Genomic DNA, 17,945 nt, shown 5'->3' on the forward strand with positions numbered 1-17,945 from the left:
CAGGATATGTGTAGACAGAAAGTACCCTGCAGGTGAAGGTAGTAGCATTCTAAGCTGTTGCAGTTTGGCTCTTTAAAGAAACTGCTAGACATTATCTCTGGTGGGGGGGAAGGCACAAAAATCCAAGATCTATCCTATAACACAGACTCAGAGAGACACCCCAAGAAGGCCTAGAGAAGATCCAGCTTATTTCTTGCTTTCTTTGTAAAATGGATTTGGAGAAATCTTAGTACTTTGGATCCCTAAGGCCCTCGGGCTGATTCCATGAATATGGAAAGCAGAGTCAGTATACTTACAAGATCGGTCAATCTTGAAGGGACAGTTTCAGAGGAAGTCAGAAAGGAATCCAGGCTCTTTGCTTTCTCTCGAACGGTTGAAAATCTTTCAGACGAAGTTTGAATAGATTCCTGACTGTTCCAGTACGAGGTAGACCCTGTTTTAATCTGAAATGTGATACTTTCAAGGCAGTCTTTATACTGACTGGCAGCTGAAGAACTTGACCCTGTTGTAGAAAAGAGAGCAATTAGTCTCCAAATCCTTTACATTATTTAAAAACAAAAATACAAAACTCTCTATCTATACCAGGGATTCTCCAAATTGTTAATAACTAAAATAATCGCTGATTATGACACATAGCTCCTCAAAGTATTAAAAAAAAAAAAGTCTCTAAAGTTGGCCATCAAAATAAAGGGAGATTATTGGAACCACAAATATAATGGAACTAAGGACACCAGAGAGAGGCTATTTGATGCTGGCTGTTGAGGTTGGAGGACTCAAAACTATGTATGTTTAAGCAAGATAGGTTTTGAGTTACAAACTCTAGAGAAGCCAATGTATTTGCACTAAATTCGGTAGTGTTAGAGTAAAAAGTACAGTTTGCATTTACGTGTCTCTACCACCAAAGTCAAAAAACTCCCTATAGCTGCTTAATAACCACCACCAACAACCCCTACCTGGCCCCCCATGGGGTTATCCCCATCAGCTCTGGCGCTAGAGAGACACCTCTGCACTATGAGGAAATACCTGCCGGTCTGTTCTCACGGCTGGCTTCCCAAAGCCAGTGGGGCAGGAACTGTTCTTCTCCTTAAACACTTCTCCCTGCTGTGATTACCTGGGCTGAGCGGAGTGCTGACACTTGTAGGTGCGTGGTTTATTCTGGGGGTTTTGCATGAGACTTCCTTAAAAGAACCATCTTGTTCGTAGGAGATACTAGACAGCTCTTGAATGTCTGTCAGTGATCTAAGAAATTAAAAGCACAAAGTAATCAGGAGATGTTTAGAAAAATCAAACAATATATTACCAAGGGGTACTTTTTAAGGATGCTCCTGACAACAATCTTTATTTGGCAGTAGACCAGAATTAGACTATCTTAGACTATCGTATGTATCTGAAAGAGAGTATTAGAGAATATCCTAAAAAGAGATACTAACTTTAAACATATCTCAGCAGCTAAAAATAAACTATTTCCACAGACAAAAGTATATTTATGGAAAACAGATTTCATCTACCTCAAATGTAAACTTACTAATATCATCATCATTATCACTGTACTTCCTTGATTATAAGATGCTATTAATTTAGATCACATCATCATAACAGGTTTTCGGTGAAAAAAGAAACATGCTCACATTAAACGTAAACATAAAACTGGGAAGAAAGTGTTCTCTTACAAATAAGGAAATACTATTCCCCTAAAACCAAGACTTTACACAGCTTCCTTAGGCAACCCTTTGGTGGCCCTACATGGCTTTCTCCTTCAGCTCCTCTGGTGATTCCTTTAATGTCTCCTCTTGTTCACCTTCAGTACTGTAAGAGAGAAAGTGAAAAAAGTATATGAATCCCCTGTCAGCAGAGTGCACTAACCTGGTACAAGGGATCAGTTTATCAGCCCTGTGAGAAGTAGCACTAAGCTCAGAAATGGAAAGTAGGTTCCGGTCCTGGGTCTGCTACTGACTAGCTATATGTTCTCAGGCATGTCTGGGCCTTTCTCTGGGCCTCAGTTTCCTCTCCAGAGATTGAATAAATACACTCTAAGCATCAGTCCATCTGAAATCAGCCAATGATGCTATATGACAGTGAGCGAGTTCCTCAGGAAATCAAGAGAGCACAGGAAATCTGCTGGGAATGGAGGCTGGGGCAAAGGGCACAGCCGTAGGACATTACCAACATTACCAACTGTGAGACAGCTTCCTGCACGTGTCATCAGGTGAGGCCAAGAGAGACTTATGCCAAAAAAATGACCAGAAAAGAATATGAACACAAACTTAACCTGTTTCTACGTTAACCACTATCTAGAATTCCATTTCAATATCTGTTGAATACAAACTACAAGCCAGATCCCACACTAAATTCTTCCATATGTTTTCATATATTTTTTTAAAGATTTTATTTACTTACTTGACAGAGAAAGACATAGCAAGAGAGGGAACACAAGCAGGGGGAGTGAGAGAGGGAGAAGAAAGCCTCCCACAGAGCAGGGAGCCCAATGTGGGGCTTGATCCCAGGACCCTGGGACCACGACATGAGCCGAAGGCAGACACTCAATGACTGAGCCACCCAGGCGCCCCTGTTTTCATATTTTTAATCTTTGCAACAATCCTATGAAATCAATGGTACAAAGGAAAAAGCACGGATTTTGGACTGAGTTGTGACTTTATTAATTCTGTTCACTAGAGTATTTGTTTCTCTTCCAAGCATACAGTAGGACAGCACTTCTTGGCCCTCCTAATTTATATAAATGGCCGCATGACTTGTTTTAACCAGTGAAATATAAGTGAAAATAATGTGAATCACTTTTGAGCAGAAACCTTAAGGACAGTGCACAATTCACGTTCCCTTTTTCTTGCCTCAGCAATAAGGAAATACAAGGATGGAGTCTTCCTCAGCCTGGCTCTTGGGTAGAAGGTAATATAGCACAGAACACCCCTAGCCAATCCACGATGGACATGGAGCATGAGCAAAAAATAAATTTTTGCTGTTTTAAGCCACTAAAATCTGGGGGTTGTTTGTTATATAAGCATAATCTAGACTATCCTGACTGATACATCCACTTACTAACTGCGGCCTTAGAAAAAAATGAATTTTGCTTTCCTTATTTGCAAAATGGAGATAACAGTATACACCTCAGAAGGCTGTTACATAAATTATATTTGAGAAAACCAAGTACCTGGTATATGGTAGCTGCTTAGGAAATACTAGGTATAATTATTATAGATAAAAAAGTTGAGGCCTAGAGATAGGGAAAGTAATTGAATGTTATTGTATCAGGCACTTTACATCTATTATTAGTTTTTTTAATTAGACTTTTTAATTTGAAGTCACTGCATATTTACATGAAGTTTAAAGAAACACTTTACCCATGTTTCCCTGAATGATAACATCTTGCAAATCTATAGCACAATATCACAATCAAGATACCAACACTGATACAGTCAAGATACAGAGAACATTTCTACCACCACAGGGATCCCTCATGCTGCCCTTCTATTTTTATTTTTAAAGATTTTATTTATTTATTTCACAGAGAGAGACAGCGAGAGAGGGAACGCAAGCAGGGGGAGTGGGAAAGGGAGAAGCAGGCTTCCTGTTGAGCAGGGAGCCCGATGCGGGGCTTGATCCCAGGACCCTGAGATCATGACCTGAGCCGAAGCAGTTGCTTGACCAACTGAGCCACCCAGGCACCCCTGCCCTTCTATTTTTTTAAAGATTTTATTTATTTATTAGAGAGAGAGAGAGAGAGAGAGAGAGAAAGCACAAGCAGGGGGAGGGGCAGAGGGAGAAGCAGACTCCCCACTGAGCTGGGAGCCCTATGCGGGGCTTGATCCCAGGACCCTGGGATCATGATCCAAGCCCAAGGCAGAAGCTTAACTGACTGAGCCACCAGGGGCCCCTCATGCTGTCCTTTTATAGGCATGTCTACTTCCCTCCTAGTGCCTACCTCTACCTTATCCCCTGGACACTACTCAAATAATTTTATAATTTCAAGAATGTTATGTAAGTGGAATCGTATAGTAAATAACTTTGGGGGATTGCTCTTTCCACCCAGCACAGTTCTCTGGAGATATATCCAGGTTGTTGCATATATCAATAGTTCATTCAGGGCACCTGGGTGGCTCAGTCGTTAAGCTTCTGCTTTCAGCTCAGGTCATGATCCCAGGGTCCTGGAATTGAGCCCCGCATCGGGCTCCCTGCTCGGTGGGAAGCCTGCTTCTCTCTCCCCCACGCCCCCTGCTTGTGTTCCCTCTCTCGCTATGTCTCTATCAAATAAGTAAATAAAAAATCTTTTAAAAAAAATAGTTCATTCTTTTTTATTGCTGAGGAATATTCCATAGAATGGATGTACCAGTCTGTTAAATCATTTACTTGTTGGACAACATTTAGGTTTCGGTTTTTGCTTATTACAAATAAAATCGCAAAAATACGTAAATAAAAAAATAAAGTTGCTATAAATATTCACGTATGTATTTCTTTTTTTAAGATTTATTTATTTCTTTGGGAGAGAGTGAGAGCACGAGCAAGAGGGGCAAAGGAAGAGGGAGAGGGAGAATCTCAAGCAGACTCCACGCTCACGACCCTGAGAGATCACGACCCGAGGGGAAACCAAGAGTTGGATGCTCAACTGACTGTACCACCCAGGCGCCCCTATATATGTGTTTTTATATGAACATTAAGTCTTCATTTCTCTGTAATTAATGCCAGGAGTTATATTATTACTTTTAATCTCTGTCAATATTCTTCATAAGGATTCTTATTCCTACTTTACAAACAGGGAAATAGAAGAGAGGGGTTGAGAAACCTGACCAAAGTCACAGGGATGGAAAGGCAGAGTCAGGATCTGAATAGTGATAATGATTCCTCTTCACAATCCCTCACAATCCTACTGAACAAGTCCCAAGAAAGCTAAGTGCCCAACGCTCATTTTTATGACATGGTGGCTAAAACATCTGAGGACAAGCAATATATAAATATGGGGTATTATCATCTTTTAACATTACTTCTGTGAGTCTGAAACTGTGAATAAAATACTAGTACATACCTTCGTATAGTTTGGAATTGAGATCTGGTCAAAATCTCAGCATTCCTTCCAAGGCTTTTTCTCATTTGGAACTTTTCTTCACCTGAAAGAATAAAGTAAATGAATTTTTTACTGAATTTTTGCCAACTCAGATTATTATTTTCATTCCCTAGGATTTCCCTTGGTCTGGTCCAGAATAAGAAATAATCTGAATAAACAAAGTGCTTCCTAATTGGGTTTGGATTGAGTGCTGTAGGAAAGGTTTTTGCTCTGAAAGTTTATTTTCCTTGCTCAAAGGGGGTAACTACATTCTGACACTCAGAATACAATCAAGCCATTTACTGGCCTTTCAGTTATAACCACTCAGTTATTTCTGGAGACAAATGTTATTTTGTCTTTTCAGGAAGGCAAACTGACCTGGTTCCTGTCAACAGACACCAGGGGGCGTTGAAACCAAGAACTGTTTGTTCGCTAAAGATTCCAAATAGAAAAGACAATTAAGCTGGGCATTCCCAGAGTGCTAACTGGGCCTCTTGGCCATCAGGCTCCATTTAAAGCAGGGTGGGGGGGAGGGGGGGGAGGTTCACAACGAATTCAACTATCTTCTGTTCTCCCTGACATCAAGTGTCTGAAGTTATTCCCCAGAAGTTCTCAATAAGATACTTTGCAGACCTCAGGGCAGACAGGACCACTATCTATTTTCTTTCCCACCACTATACTGCTCTGGTTTATAGAGAAGGAGAGAGATAGAGCAGCCTGCCCTCTTGGCAAATGCTCATGATCCCCTTGCCATTCCTTAGGAACACGTGGTCTGGTGGGCAATGGGGAGGCCCACCAAAGCAGTGTCACCTTTAGCAGGTACCAAGGAGGTCTAAAACCCCATCAGTAGAGAAGCATTGGGGTTCTTCTTCCCGTGACCCTATTTCAAATACCTAGAAAGCATAAACACCTAGAAAGCATAAAGGAATTCCTAATAAGCACAATTAGAACTGGAGGAACACTTAAGAGATTTTAGAGTCTCTCTCTTTTATTTTATACAAAGGGAGAGTGGGGCTTGGGGTGAAATGACTTGCCCAAGGTCATGCAGGGGGAAAAAAAAATCAGTGGCAGAACTGGGCTTGGAACCCAACATGTGTCCAATTGTTACCTGTGGTATCACCTGATATGGAAGGGGTATATTACAGAGCCCTAGTGGAAAAGGGGGGAGAGAAAGGCCGAAAGCAGGAACTGAGTGGAAATCAGAGGTTTCTTCGTGTACTTCAGATGTTTGTATCAAACTAGCCCTGGGTTTCTAACCTACCTGCCCCACAATTTCTCTATCCCACTCAACCCTCTTCCAAACAGAAGTGAAATGTCTATGTGCAGGCCAGGCTCACATACAACATGATCATGGGCGGAGGCTCCACAGAAAGAAATGGATGACCCAAGACCCAGGTCTGGGGACTTTTAATACATGTTGTCCTGAGGATTTAAATGTTCATCTAAAAGCTCATTGCTTCTTGGGACGCCTGGGTGGCTCAGTCGTTAAGCGTCTGCCTTCGGCTCAGGTCATGATCCCAGGGTCCCGGGATCGAGTCCCACATCGGGCTCCTTGCTCAGTGAGGAGCCTGCTTCTCCCTTTCCCTCTACTGCTCCCCCTGCTTGTGCTCTCTCTCTGACAAATAAATAAATAAAAATCTTTAAAAGTTCATTGCTTCTTAAAATGCTCTTGGCTGGGCACCTGGGTGGCTCAGTTGTTAAGCGTCTGCCTTCGGCTCAGGTCATGATCTCAGGGTCCTGGGATCGAGCCCCACATCAGGCTCCCTGCTCCACGGGAAGCCTGCTTCTCCCTCTCCCACTCCCCCTGCTTGTGTTCCCTCTCTCGCTGTGTCTCTCTCTGTCAAATAAATAAATAAAATCTTTTAAAAAAATGCTCTTGGCTGTGACAGGGCATGAATCAGGTTAGAGACAGAAGACAGAGTGTGCAGCAGGAGGGAGTAAGTTCAGAACCCAAGCCCACCATGCCTGGGTTCAGAATGTTGAGACATGACCACAGACAGCTACATGGCTCAGTAGGTGGATAACTCTGGCTTTAAAATAGATGGTTGTATACCTTAAAAGAGTAAAAGTGCACAACTTTTAAAATGTCTGTATCAGAACCAGTGGTTCACTTATATCTTATCTTGTGCCACACCCGGGCTGCTGATCCAAGGTTAACTTCCCATGTTAACGGAAAGCAGTTGCTGAGTTATATAGAACCCAAGGCCTCCCAAGGCAAGAATGTTATGTTGACTGTGTACTATTGGCTGTTACTAACTCTTTGCCAAGATGCTAGGCAAGCAAAGGAAAATGCCTTTTGGGGTGGAGAAGGACATGAAGAGCAAGTTCTAGTTTTTGTTGTGTCAAAAACCAGTTGTATGGCCTGGGCAAATCCCTCAAGTCAGCTCAGTGAAGATGAACAAGCACCTGCAATGTGCCACGAAGGGGTCAGAAATCTAATGAAAGACTAGAGGAGGAAAGAAGAAGAGGAAGAGGAATAAGATGAAGAATAAGAGGAAGAAGAGGAAGAGGAAGAGGAAGAAGAGGAAGAAGAAGAGGAAGAGGAGGAAGAGGAAGAAGAAGAGGAAGAGGAGGAAGAGGAAGAAGAAGAAGAAGAAAGGAGAGGAGGAGGAGGAGGGGGAAGGGGGGAAGAGGGGGAGCAGCAGAGCAACCACTAAACATATGCTCTAAGAATGCAAGGTGAGGACAAATATGATATGCGGCTGTCAGGAGGCTGGTGAGAGGGGCAGGAGATTCATTCTAATGAAGGGAAATCCCTGAGCCTAGGTTCCCTCATCTGCAGAATCAAAGGCCTGGAGGAGATTATCTCTAAGAACTGTTCCAGCTCTACAGATCTTTCATCCAACAGAAAGTGAAGGCAAGTGAAAAGGAATCTGCCTTAAGAGCTTATTACCAGAGCCTGGAAGTTGGGCAAATGCATCTTGTATTCCTTCAAAGTCCTCTTCTATGGGGCTTGAGGTCTACAAAAGAATAAAAGAGCAAAGGAAGAAGGGTCACTGGAGGCCAACGTATAATCCAAAGGTAGAGGGAGAATTTCTTGATGTTCTTAAACCTTGAAAATCTATCTTTGATAGAAAAAGAACAAACCTGTTTCAGAGACATTAAGGATCATTTGTACTTTATGTCCCCCCTCAACAAGCCCTCCCCTGCCTCCTGCTGTGAGGAGGAATTGTGTGACTTTTCCCTTCTTTATGTTATTATCCCCACCTCTCCCCAACCTTCCAACAAAGATGTTTTGATTCTTAGGACCTTCATCAGAAAAGCCAAAGAAGTTTGGGGGACGCCTGGGTGGCTCAGTCGGTTAAGTATCTGCCTTTGGCTCAGGTCATGATCCCAGGGTCCTGGGATGGAGCCCCACAATCAGGCTCCCTGCTCAGCCGGGAGTCTGCTTCTCCCTCTGCCTCTGCCCCTCCCCCGCCCCGCTTGTGTGTGCACACGTGCGCGCTCTCTCTCTTTCTCTCTCTCTCTCTCAAATAAATGAGTAAGATCTTTAAATAAATAAATAAATAACATTAAGGGAAAAAGAAAAGTCAAAGAAGGTTGGAAAAATGGCCCAGACTGCAAAGTTACTTTCTGGAGTGAGAAGTCAGAATACTGGTTCCTTTGAGAGGGTACAGTGACTGGGAGGAGGCCTGGCGGGGGGGCCTTCTGGAGGACTGCTTCCTGATCTGGGTACCGGTTACATGAATGTGTTTAGTTTGTGCAAGTCCATGAGCTGCACACATAAGAGCTGTGTACTTTTCTCTATGTTACACTTTATGTATGTATATACACACACACATATATGTATGTATGTATACATATGTACATTGTGTATATATGTATTTTGTAGCTTTTTATTAAAGATTTTCTTACGTCCCAGTCTGCTCACAGTAAAATCAAGAACAGCTGAAGGATTAATAATGAAAAACTGCTCTGAGTTATCAGAAGTGCAGAATAGTGGAAATGATGCTTTTGTTGCATCACTGAATTCTTGTCAGTCAAAGGTTGTGTTTGAGACATACAATCAATCCCCTTTTCCTCCACCCCACCTTCCATATTGGTAAAAGGTCCAAAAAAGGTGGTAGGTTAGTAGGAAGATGAGGCAGAAATTATATAAATAAATAAGAACATCCAAACAGTTTCATTTTACAAATGAAAATACTCTGTACAAATGGATGCTTGCCAAAGCTGGCCAGGTTCCCAAGAAAGCCCCATGCACTGCCCAGCATCATACTCATGCTGAGCCCTGGCCTCTGGGCCCAGCTCTCCCCCCACTGAAGGCTGGCAGGCCAGGGCTAATTCCCTGCATGTGTGGATCATCACTTCTTCACACAGAGGAAAAACAGCAGGCCTTCTTCTCTTCTCCACAGGAAGAATATGTGAATTATGTAACATGAAAAGTGTTTCAAAAAAAAGTACTAAGTACTGTACAAATGCACAAATCACAGTTTTGGGAGAAACTGCATATGACCTTCCATTCTCAAATATCTTATTTTTCAGATGTCTTTTCAAAACATGAAAACACTGCTAAGTCAACATTATATACTTTTATATGTAAGCTATTTTTTCTCAATAAAAATAATTTAAAAGAATGAAGGCAATAGAGAAAGCTGAAAAGTACTTTACCCTAAACAGTGGTTTTTACCTCTAGAGCTAAGTTTTCTTGAGCAGTTGAGGAATAAAAATATTCATGGTCTGGAGTTAAAAATTCATCTGTTATGACCTCAGAAGATTCTGGTGAACAAGTTGATCGCACAGACTGATCCTATTAATAATGGAGGAAATCACTTTTAGGTAGGTGTTCATTATAAACAAATCCCTTTATAGTTGCATGCAGTGTTAATAATGGGGTTATCTAACATTACCCAGCAGTCAGGGTGACACTCCCTGAGCCAGCCCTCCCTACCTGCTTGCACACCTGCCTCTGCCCTCCTTCCCCACAGTGAGCTATGAATCCCCTGCAGCAAGTGAGGCAAATGACAGTCCTGAGACTCATCATCCTCATCTGTACAATGAAGGGGGAGGGAGTTGGGCGACTTTTCTGCTCTGAAATTCTAAGAAGAAAGGCCCTAGACAACTCAAGCTGGGACTGAGCTTGAACAGCCACAGATGCTTCGTCCTCCAGACTGAGGAGTCCCGTGGGTGCTACGGTTTAAAAGCAAGTGAAGGAACATGATGTTAAAAATGGCAATGCAGGGGCACCTGGTGACTCAGTCAGATAAGCGTCTGACTCTAGATTTTGGCTCAGGTCTCGATCTCAGGGGGTAGTCTGCTTGAGGATTCTCTCTTTCCCTCTCCCTCTGCCCCTGCTCACACCAGCTTGTGCACGTGCTCTCTCTCTCAAATAAATAAATCTTTTGAAAAAAACAGCAATGCAATCTCAATAATAAAAATAAAACTCAAAAGTACCAGTGATTTCTTTAGCATCTCTGTTTCCCCCCTTCCTTTTCTGCTCATTTTTCCATGTTCAGGCCCTGGTCCCCACATGGCAGGCAACTAACTCCTCTCCACGCCTTCAGTCATCTCTTGGCAGAGGTTTTCTGATTTATTTCCTTGGATGCCGCTTCCGCCACACACTTCTCTTCCCTCATGCGTAGCAGCTGCTCCCCTTTACCTCTCATATCAGATTGAAACTTCTTAGATAAGCCTGGCCTCACATATCTCCCCACTTCCCTGACAGACCTGCTTCTCCAGCCAAGCCAGTATGCTTAACAGGGCCTATCCTTCCAGCCCCCATGTGAGAAAAAGAATAAATTGTCTTAAATCGTCCTTGTGAGTGGTTTCTGTGCTATGATTAAATACAACAGTATGTTCGTTGAAAGACCTTAAATGTTATCACAATTGTATTTTTATATTATTTCATTTTCAGTTGCTGTTTATATTCTTTAAGTGATTATGTACTCATATCATAATGATAAAAAATTCTGGTTCCTTAGCCTGACTGGACTGTGGCCCAACTGCATGCTTCAGGGCTGTAGCCTCAATGCACTGATCCTGCTGAGGTGCAGTTGTCAGACGTGAACACGTGCCTTCCGCTGAGAGGTGAATTTGGGTCTTAGAGGACATTCTAGGTGAAGGCACTCTCATCACAACCCTGGCCTTGTTCTTCCTACTCCAATCAGTCACCTGCTGGACCACAAGCTTTGATACCTCACCTCACATTGCGCTTCCAGAGTTGGTCTTATCTATCCAACTAGACAAGAAGCTCAAGGGCTTCCTGAATCTGACACTTGTCTGTGTTCTGCACAAGCTCCAAGATACACAGTGCTTTGAGTTGAACTGACTCAAAAAGTATTTAGGCAGGGAAGAAAGACTTCTTCATTCATGTCAGAGACTTGAGAGCACATACTCCAACAAAAATGAACTACTACAGATATTAATTCACCGGCATAATACATAACAACTCAGTTCTACTTTATTAGGTCCTTGGATCCAACCTGGCTCTGCAGGCCATATTACTTACGCTGTAAGATTTCTCAATGACCACAGACGCATCAGTACTTGCTTGAAAGACTTCACTATGCTCTGGCTGCTCATTTTTTCTGGGAGACAGGTGCCTGATACCTAATGATTTTAACACAACCAGGGCCATAGTCATTCAGTGGTATTTAGATGGCATGGAAGGGGAGAAGAGTGGAGTGAGAGGAGAGATGTGTGACTACTCTGCCGAGGGTGGCCATGTCCCATTTGTGGGGTTCAGTCCAGAGAATGGAGACTGTTAATTTGGCCTGGCCCCAACACCCTGTCCTGTATCATCATCCTTTTGCCCACCCACTCAAGATCAATGCTTGAAAAGGAACAGATTCTAAAAACTAGAAGAGCCCAAGCCAGTAGATTTTCTAAGATAAGTGATGATTTTAGATGCATCTTTCTTTGATTTGTAAACAACTGTGAAATAATATTCCATGCCCTGCTTGCAAGCAAATTACCAAGTGGAACTACATGGTCTTCAGTTTTAACCTAAAAATCTATAAAGTGATGACAGTCAATGCCATTTATCTCTAGATTCTTCTGGCACAGAATCTCTGGGAGCCAGTGGAGTTTTTCTGGCTTAAAATGCAATGCAAGGAAGTGGGCAGTAGGGAATGGCCATCTACCACAGTACTCAGGTAAGAAAGGTTCATTTCCCTGCCAGGTTAGAGCCAGGAACAGGGTCACTGTATGGAGATTATTTTACTTCCTTTGAGCAAACGGGTCTGCTCCAGTAACAGAAAAACTCACGAATCTTTGGATTTCTTTACCTTCAGGAAGGACAGTGGAATCAGAAGGGTATGCTGCTTTTCCCTGCAACTCAGGGTTCCCAGAGAGAAGGGAAAGGAGAGATGACCAAGCAAAGGAAATATGCCAGGAGGCTTACTTATTTTTGAGAGCTAATAACTTGATAGAGCTCACCTATCCCAATTCCTCCAACTGAACTTACTGGTGCAGCTTCGAGGCCCAGGCTGTCTGCCATGCTGGTCACTGTCACAGTCACCGTTGTCCATTTTGTCACACTTGCCATTTCCTCCTGGCTCATCATTTTTCATGGGATACTCTACAGTGCACTGCCAGCCCACTTTCTCAGGGTCCCTCAGCAGGGGCTGCAGCAGGGGGTCAGGCTCATTCTTCGCCTCACCCTCTGAAGTCACACATCTCTGAGGATGCCAAGGTGGTACCAGCAGCTGCCCAGTAGCTGCTCTCTCTGCCATATCTTTCACCTCCACTGAACAGAAGGGAAAGCAGCATTTACAACAGAACTCTGAACATTGGAAACAAAAGCAAAAAAGAGCTATATAATATTTTAGAGCTCATATTGTCACAATAGTTGCCTTTTTAGAATTGCATCATCCTTAGCTTGCCCTGTTTGGCTTGAAGGGGAAGAGAGAAGAGAACTGATAACAGAGGGGAGGACAGAATTTCAGTTCATTTCTGAATTTTGCAATGGAAGGTAGCAGAGAACTTGTAGATAGACCTTCTTGCTGTGAAGATTTTATAAGAAAATAACATCTGCAGGCCCCAGTCTGTAGAGACTAATGGAAAGGATTCTATTTAAGTTTGTCTAGCCTCTCTAGACTAGACAGAGCTCATATTATGGGTGTGTGTGTGTGTGTGTATTTTTATATGTATATCTGCATGGGCATGTCCTCATTCCAAATGTTCTATACTTTTGCTAATGTCATTTAACATAAGTATTAAAAAACATACACACTGTATCCTTTTAAGCTTATAAAACTGATACAAAAGGAAATGCCCACAGGATATACAAAAGTATACTTTTGTATACTTTTTGTATAGAGAGTATACATACTCTCTACTTTTTACACATTAAAATTCTACTGTGTATTGTTTTGCTACACTTGTTATAAATATTCATATATATATATATATATAATGGAAATATTTCCTATAAAGTCTAGAAATGAAAAAAGTTTTTCCCAGAAAAATAAATCACTGAACAGTACAGTATACACAGTGGCAAGCTTGACAGTCTCTTTTCTTTGGACTAGTAACACAAAACATGTTCATTTAAACAATGTAAAAAGACCCATCTTAATAAAAGCTTATCTTTCCTGACTAAGAGGTAAACAAAAAAAAAAAAGAAGAAGAAAGATAAAAGCATTTCCTTTCTGCAATTTGTAATCAGAAAGGCCTTGCTTTTAAACTGAAGAAAAGAATGTGGGAGGCTGGTGCAATACAGGCTGTGTACTTAGAGATAACAACCAGGTTAGAAATATACTTTAAATTTCATTTGGCCCAACAGAACCTATGACTCTTTACTCACTTTTCCATTTTAAGTATACCTCTCCATCATCTTCATTATTTCTTGACTTTGCGTTACAGATTTCAGAAGAGACGGACTCCATACTGATCCTAAATTACATAGGTTTGGGGGAAGGGGAGCAGGGTGGCACAAATACAACAGTTTGCTCAAGTTCCTGACACAAGCCCGAGCCCTCCAGCCCACCCAGAGGACCAACCCCTACTCAGAGCCATTCCTGGGACTGCACTGACTCCTGCCTACCACCAGAGGGCGGCAGACTCCCAACGTTCAGACCACTCAAGCCTACCTAGTAGAGCCCCAGCCAGGGCCAGATGACACCGGAGGTCCCTTGGGGTGGCTTGACACAGTGACAAGTGCACTAGTAAGTTGAGTCAGCTTGGTTCGGGCACTGGACTCTTTAGGCCTTCCCTGGCTAAGAAATGAAAGGACTGGGTTAGAAGACCTCTCAGGTATTTTTTTCAGTTTCCAAGATCAGATTTCATGATTCTAAAAGTACTCTTGAGAAATTTTCACAGGAAGAAACCCACAATTGAAACCCAGTTTCACCAGACAGACTTCTGAGCCTTAGCAGAGCCCCCCACCCTAACAATACCACAGAACACAGGTGATGGTTAACTGTTCCTACCCTTTGAACAGAATTCTCCGGTAACAGGCGCACCTGTGTATCAGTGAGAGCACAATAACTAATATTTGCAAACATGGCCTTAAGGCACCAGCAAGCCTGAAGAACATTCAGAGTTCTTCAGCCTAGTCTCACTAAGTTCTAGACCCTACCTGCCACTAACCAGCTGCCTGCCTTTGGCATACTTCAATCTCTCTGGACCAAGTTTCCTCATCTGAAAAACAAGGGAATCCTTCTTCCTCCACATATCCATGATCATATATATATCTTATCATCTATTAAAGTAACTCCTCAAAAATATGTGACCTGTGGCATATGTACGAATTCCTCCTTATCTTGAACACCCCACTTCCCCACTGGACCAGAACATAGAGAGACTGCTGACCTGGAAAGGTCAGATCTGACTGGCTTCTTTAAAGAGCAATTTGGCAGCAGCTATCAAGTATCTTTAAAATGTTTAAACCCTTTGACCCACTAACTCTGCTTCCAGCAATCCATCAAGGACAAAATCCAAAGTGCCGAAAAAGTAGCACTGACAAGTCACTGAGGCCCTATTCAAAGGATAAAAGCATGAAACAACCTAAAACGCAACAATGGGGGACATCCAACAAGTTCAAATTTACAGGATGTTTTCTTTTTTTAAATCTTTATTTATTTAAGTAATCTTTATACCCAACATGGGGCTCAAACTCACAACCCTGAGATCAAGAGTGGCATACTCTTTCAACTGAGCCAGTCAGGCGCCACCGGATGTTTTTTAATAATGTGGGATAATGCTCTTGTTTTAAAGTAAGATGAAAAACCAGGATATAAAAGTGCCTATATGGGGGCGCCTAGGTGACTCAGTTGGTTAAGTGTCTGATTCTCGCTCTCAGCTCAGGTCTTGATCTCAGGGTTGTGAGCTCAAGCCCTGAGTTGGGCTCCACAATGGGTGTGGAGCCTACTTATAAATAAATAAATGTAGCTATATGCATATAATTATATCTTTTAAAGCATACATAAAGATTAGATGGATTGGTAGCAAAATGTCAAACTTTTCTTTGGTCTGTCTTTTGTTCTTTTGGGGAAACAGGGTGAATGGGTGTAGCAGAGGCCACAACTATGGCTTTGCTTTGTCATCTAATATACTATCACCCCATCTGCCTCTCTCAATAATGTGAGCTCTAACCCCTTTGATGCCAGTTAGTTGGTTCTCCAATAATTCCCTTTGTAAAGGTAAAATACACTGAACTAAAATGTCTGGGCATTTTCTCTGATTCTCCCTAGTGAACACATTTACCAACGTGAAAAGAACAGCGAACTCTTGTCATTAGTCTCAGTCACCACTGGGAGAAAAGCAAAAAGTTACTTTTTTCCAGGAGAACTGACTTCAAAGCCATGGATTAAAGCTACCATTTAAACACAAAAAAGGAAAGCCGAAATTGATAGGCTAGTCTATCTCAAAACACCTTTAATAATTGCCCCTATGCAAAATAAAATTTGTTTTACCTAAATTCTTAAAAAGTCAGTGTACACATATGCTCTCCTTCCTATGATCTGTGCTGAAGCCAATTCATTTCATTGATCTGGATGGAAATCAGAGGCTGCATGGTAACAGTTAAACTATTCAACCCCTGCTCTGGAGTCAGGGATGCTTATTTTGAACAACCCTAGTTTCCAAATAGTTTGGTTTCTGGAGCACTTGACAAATGGTATACCTGGCATTTCTTTTTATAAGAAAAACAATCTGGCCAGCTTTGGAAAGGCAAGGTGCTTTGCTTTTAAAGGATGTGTTCTGTGTGATTAACCTGCCAGCTACTTTACCTTCGATGTCTTCTCCTACAGGTTTCTGTTACGTGGCTCTTTATGCTCACCTGAAGGAGAAAACCTGCCAAGATCTGTTTCTGTGTTAGTATTCTTCATCACTCACAGTCTCTTTGTCACAAGACACCTGAGGATCATTAAGTGGCTTTGGGGTCACATGGGAGTCTAAAGGCATGGTGACACAAAGAACAAAATGTTAACCCACCTACTGGTATTTGGGCTCCTGTTTCTTTCCAAACTGCACTTGGCTCCTTGAATGGGCTGTGACTGTTCACCTGTGCTCTGTTTTCCAGGTCCACAAAAAGTTGGCAGCTTAAAAAGCAGTAAACATGTTTCAGTGCTTTGATGAAGGAATTCCTCTTCACTCTCACATTCTATTTTTCAAGTCATTCTTACTAAATGTGCAGAAATAACCAGACCTACTAAGACGATTTCCTTTTGCATATTTCATATCTAGTAACTCATCTCTTGGCTGGAGGTCTTTATAGAGAAATGCTAGTCCCCAGAAACCCAGTCCAGACTGGGAGCAAGTGAAGAATGAGCAGACAAAGAGGACTTCAAAAATCCAATAACTTTCAGGTGCCTGGGTGGCTCAGTGGTTAAGTGTCTGCCTGTGGCTCAGGTAATGACCCTGTAGTCCTAGGACGGAGCCCCGTTTCAGGCTCCCTGCTCAGTGGGGAGCCTGCATCTCCCTCTCCCGCTCCCCCTGCTTGTGCTCTGTCAAATAAATAAAATCTTTTTTAAAAAAGTCCAGTAACTTTCCCCTATATTAAGGCAGCAAGCTTTGTGGCAAGAACCTTGGGCCCTGGGTTCTAGTCTAATCCTTACTCAGAATAACCTAAGAGAGTATTTTGCTTCAGCTTCCTCATCCATAAAACAGGGAAAATAGTATCTACCTGAATCCACCAGTGAGGATGCTATGAAAATAAGACACAATAAAATAAAAGCTACAACACTTTGGAAATAGAAGTAAATTAAATTAAAGCCCATATATTTTATTCCAAAGAGAAAATTCTGGATCTGTTTATTCTATTTTTAACAAACTTAGTTCATTATATTTCCTAACCTGCAGCAAGTTAAGGCAACAAATGTGGTGCACTGGGATGGCAGCAAGATGCCCAAAGGTGAGAGGATGCATAAAAATGGTCATAAGCTCCCTGAAGTATGAGCTCCAGAGGCCTTTGCATGGAGGCAAAGATTCCTTAGCAGGGGCTGAAGACAACAACTTTATCATGGAGCATAAATAACACATGCTCTGAAAGATGTCATGGTCACCAAGGAAAGATTAGAATATACTAAGAAATATATTCAAAATAGATATTTAGAATAATGGGAAGTTTGTAATGTTTTCATTTGGCACGATTAAAAATTTAGGAACTGAGAAATTAAAGGAATGACCCCGGGCACCAGGCAAAAAATGAGGCCTTGGACCTTCTTGCCCAGCTCAGCCTCCAGCTGAATACGGTCTAGGGAGTGATCCCAGCCCATGCTACATGGAGTGAAAGAATCATCCTGGTTAGCCCTAACATATTCCTGACCCACAGAATTGTGAAAAATAAATCACTGTTATCACTAAATTTGGGGTTTTGTTGTTGTTGTTACTACACAGCAATAGATAACCAAAACATAATATACAAGAAGAGTTATTTCTAATAGTTTTCTAGCAAATCTGAATTTCCAACAGAAACAGAAACATTAGAGTCTAAGTAAATTCATTTTGCCTT

The 17,945-nt window shown here is 42.0% G+C and overlaps 1 protein-coding gene across 1 annotated transcript in view; it reads right to left on the minus strand.

Annotated features, from left to right (window-relative positions):
* The window catches only part of TEX14 (testis expressed 14, intercellular bridge forming factor), an 86,063-nt gene that overhangs the window by 14,189 nt on the left and 53,929 nt on the right, over nt 1-17,945 (minus strand). The window contains exons 14-24 of the mRNA XM_028109397.2: nt 16,427-16,533; nt 14,083-14,208; nt 13,797-13,885; nt 12,456-12,737; nt 11,499-11,599; nt 9,681-9,800; nt 7,947-8,013; nt 5,036-5,117; nt 1,744-1,806; nt 1,112-1,239; nt 297-502 (exon numbers count right to left, since the gene is read on the minus strand). Coding sequence (XP_027965198.2) covers nt 297-502; nt 1,112-1,239; nt 1,744-1,806; nt 5,036-5,117; nt 7,947-8,013; nt 9,681-9,800; nt 11,499-11,599; nt 12,456-12,737; nt 13,797-13,885; nt 14,083-14,208; nt 16,427-16,533 — 1,371 coding nt within the window. The remainder of the gene's footprint in view (nt 1-296; nt 503-1,111; nt 1,240-1,743; nt 1,807-5,035; nt 5,118-7,946; nt 8,014-9,680; nt 9,801-11,498; nt 11,600-12,455; nt 12,738-13,796; nt 13,886-14,082; nt 14,209-16,426; nt 16,534-17,945) is intronic.

Source organism: Eumetopias jubatus, unplaced genomic scaffold (genome assembly GCF_037043125.1).
Source record: "Eumetopias jubatus isolate StellerSeaLion01/CBP00866 unplaced genomic scaffold, mEumJub1_p1.0 scaffold_10, whole genome shotgun sequence".
In the NCBI taxonomy this organism is placed as follows: Eukaryota; Metazoa; Chordata; class Mammalia; order Carnivora; family Otariidae; genus Eumetopias; species Eumetopias jubatus.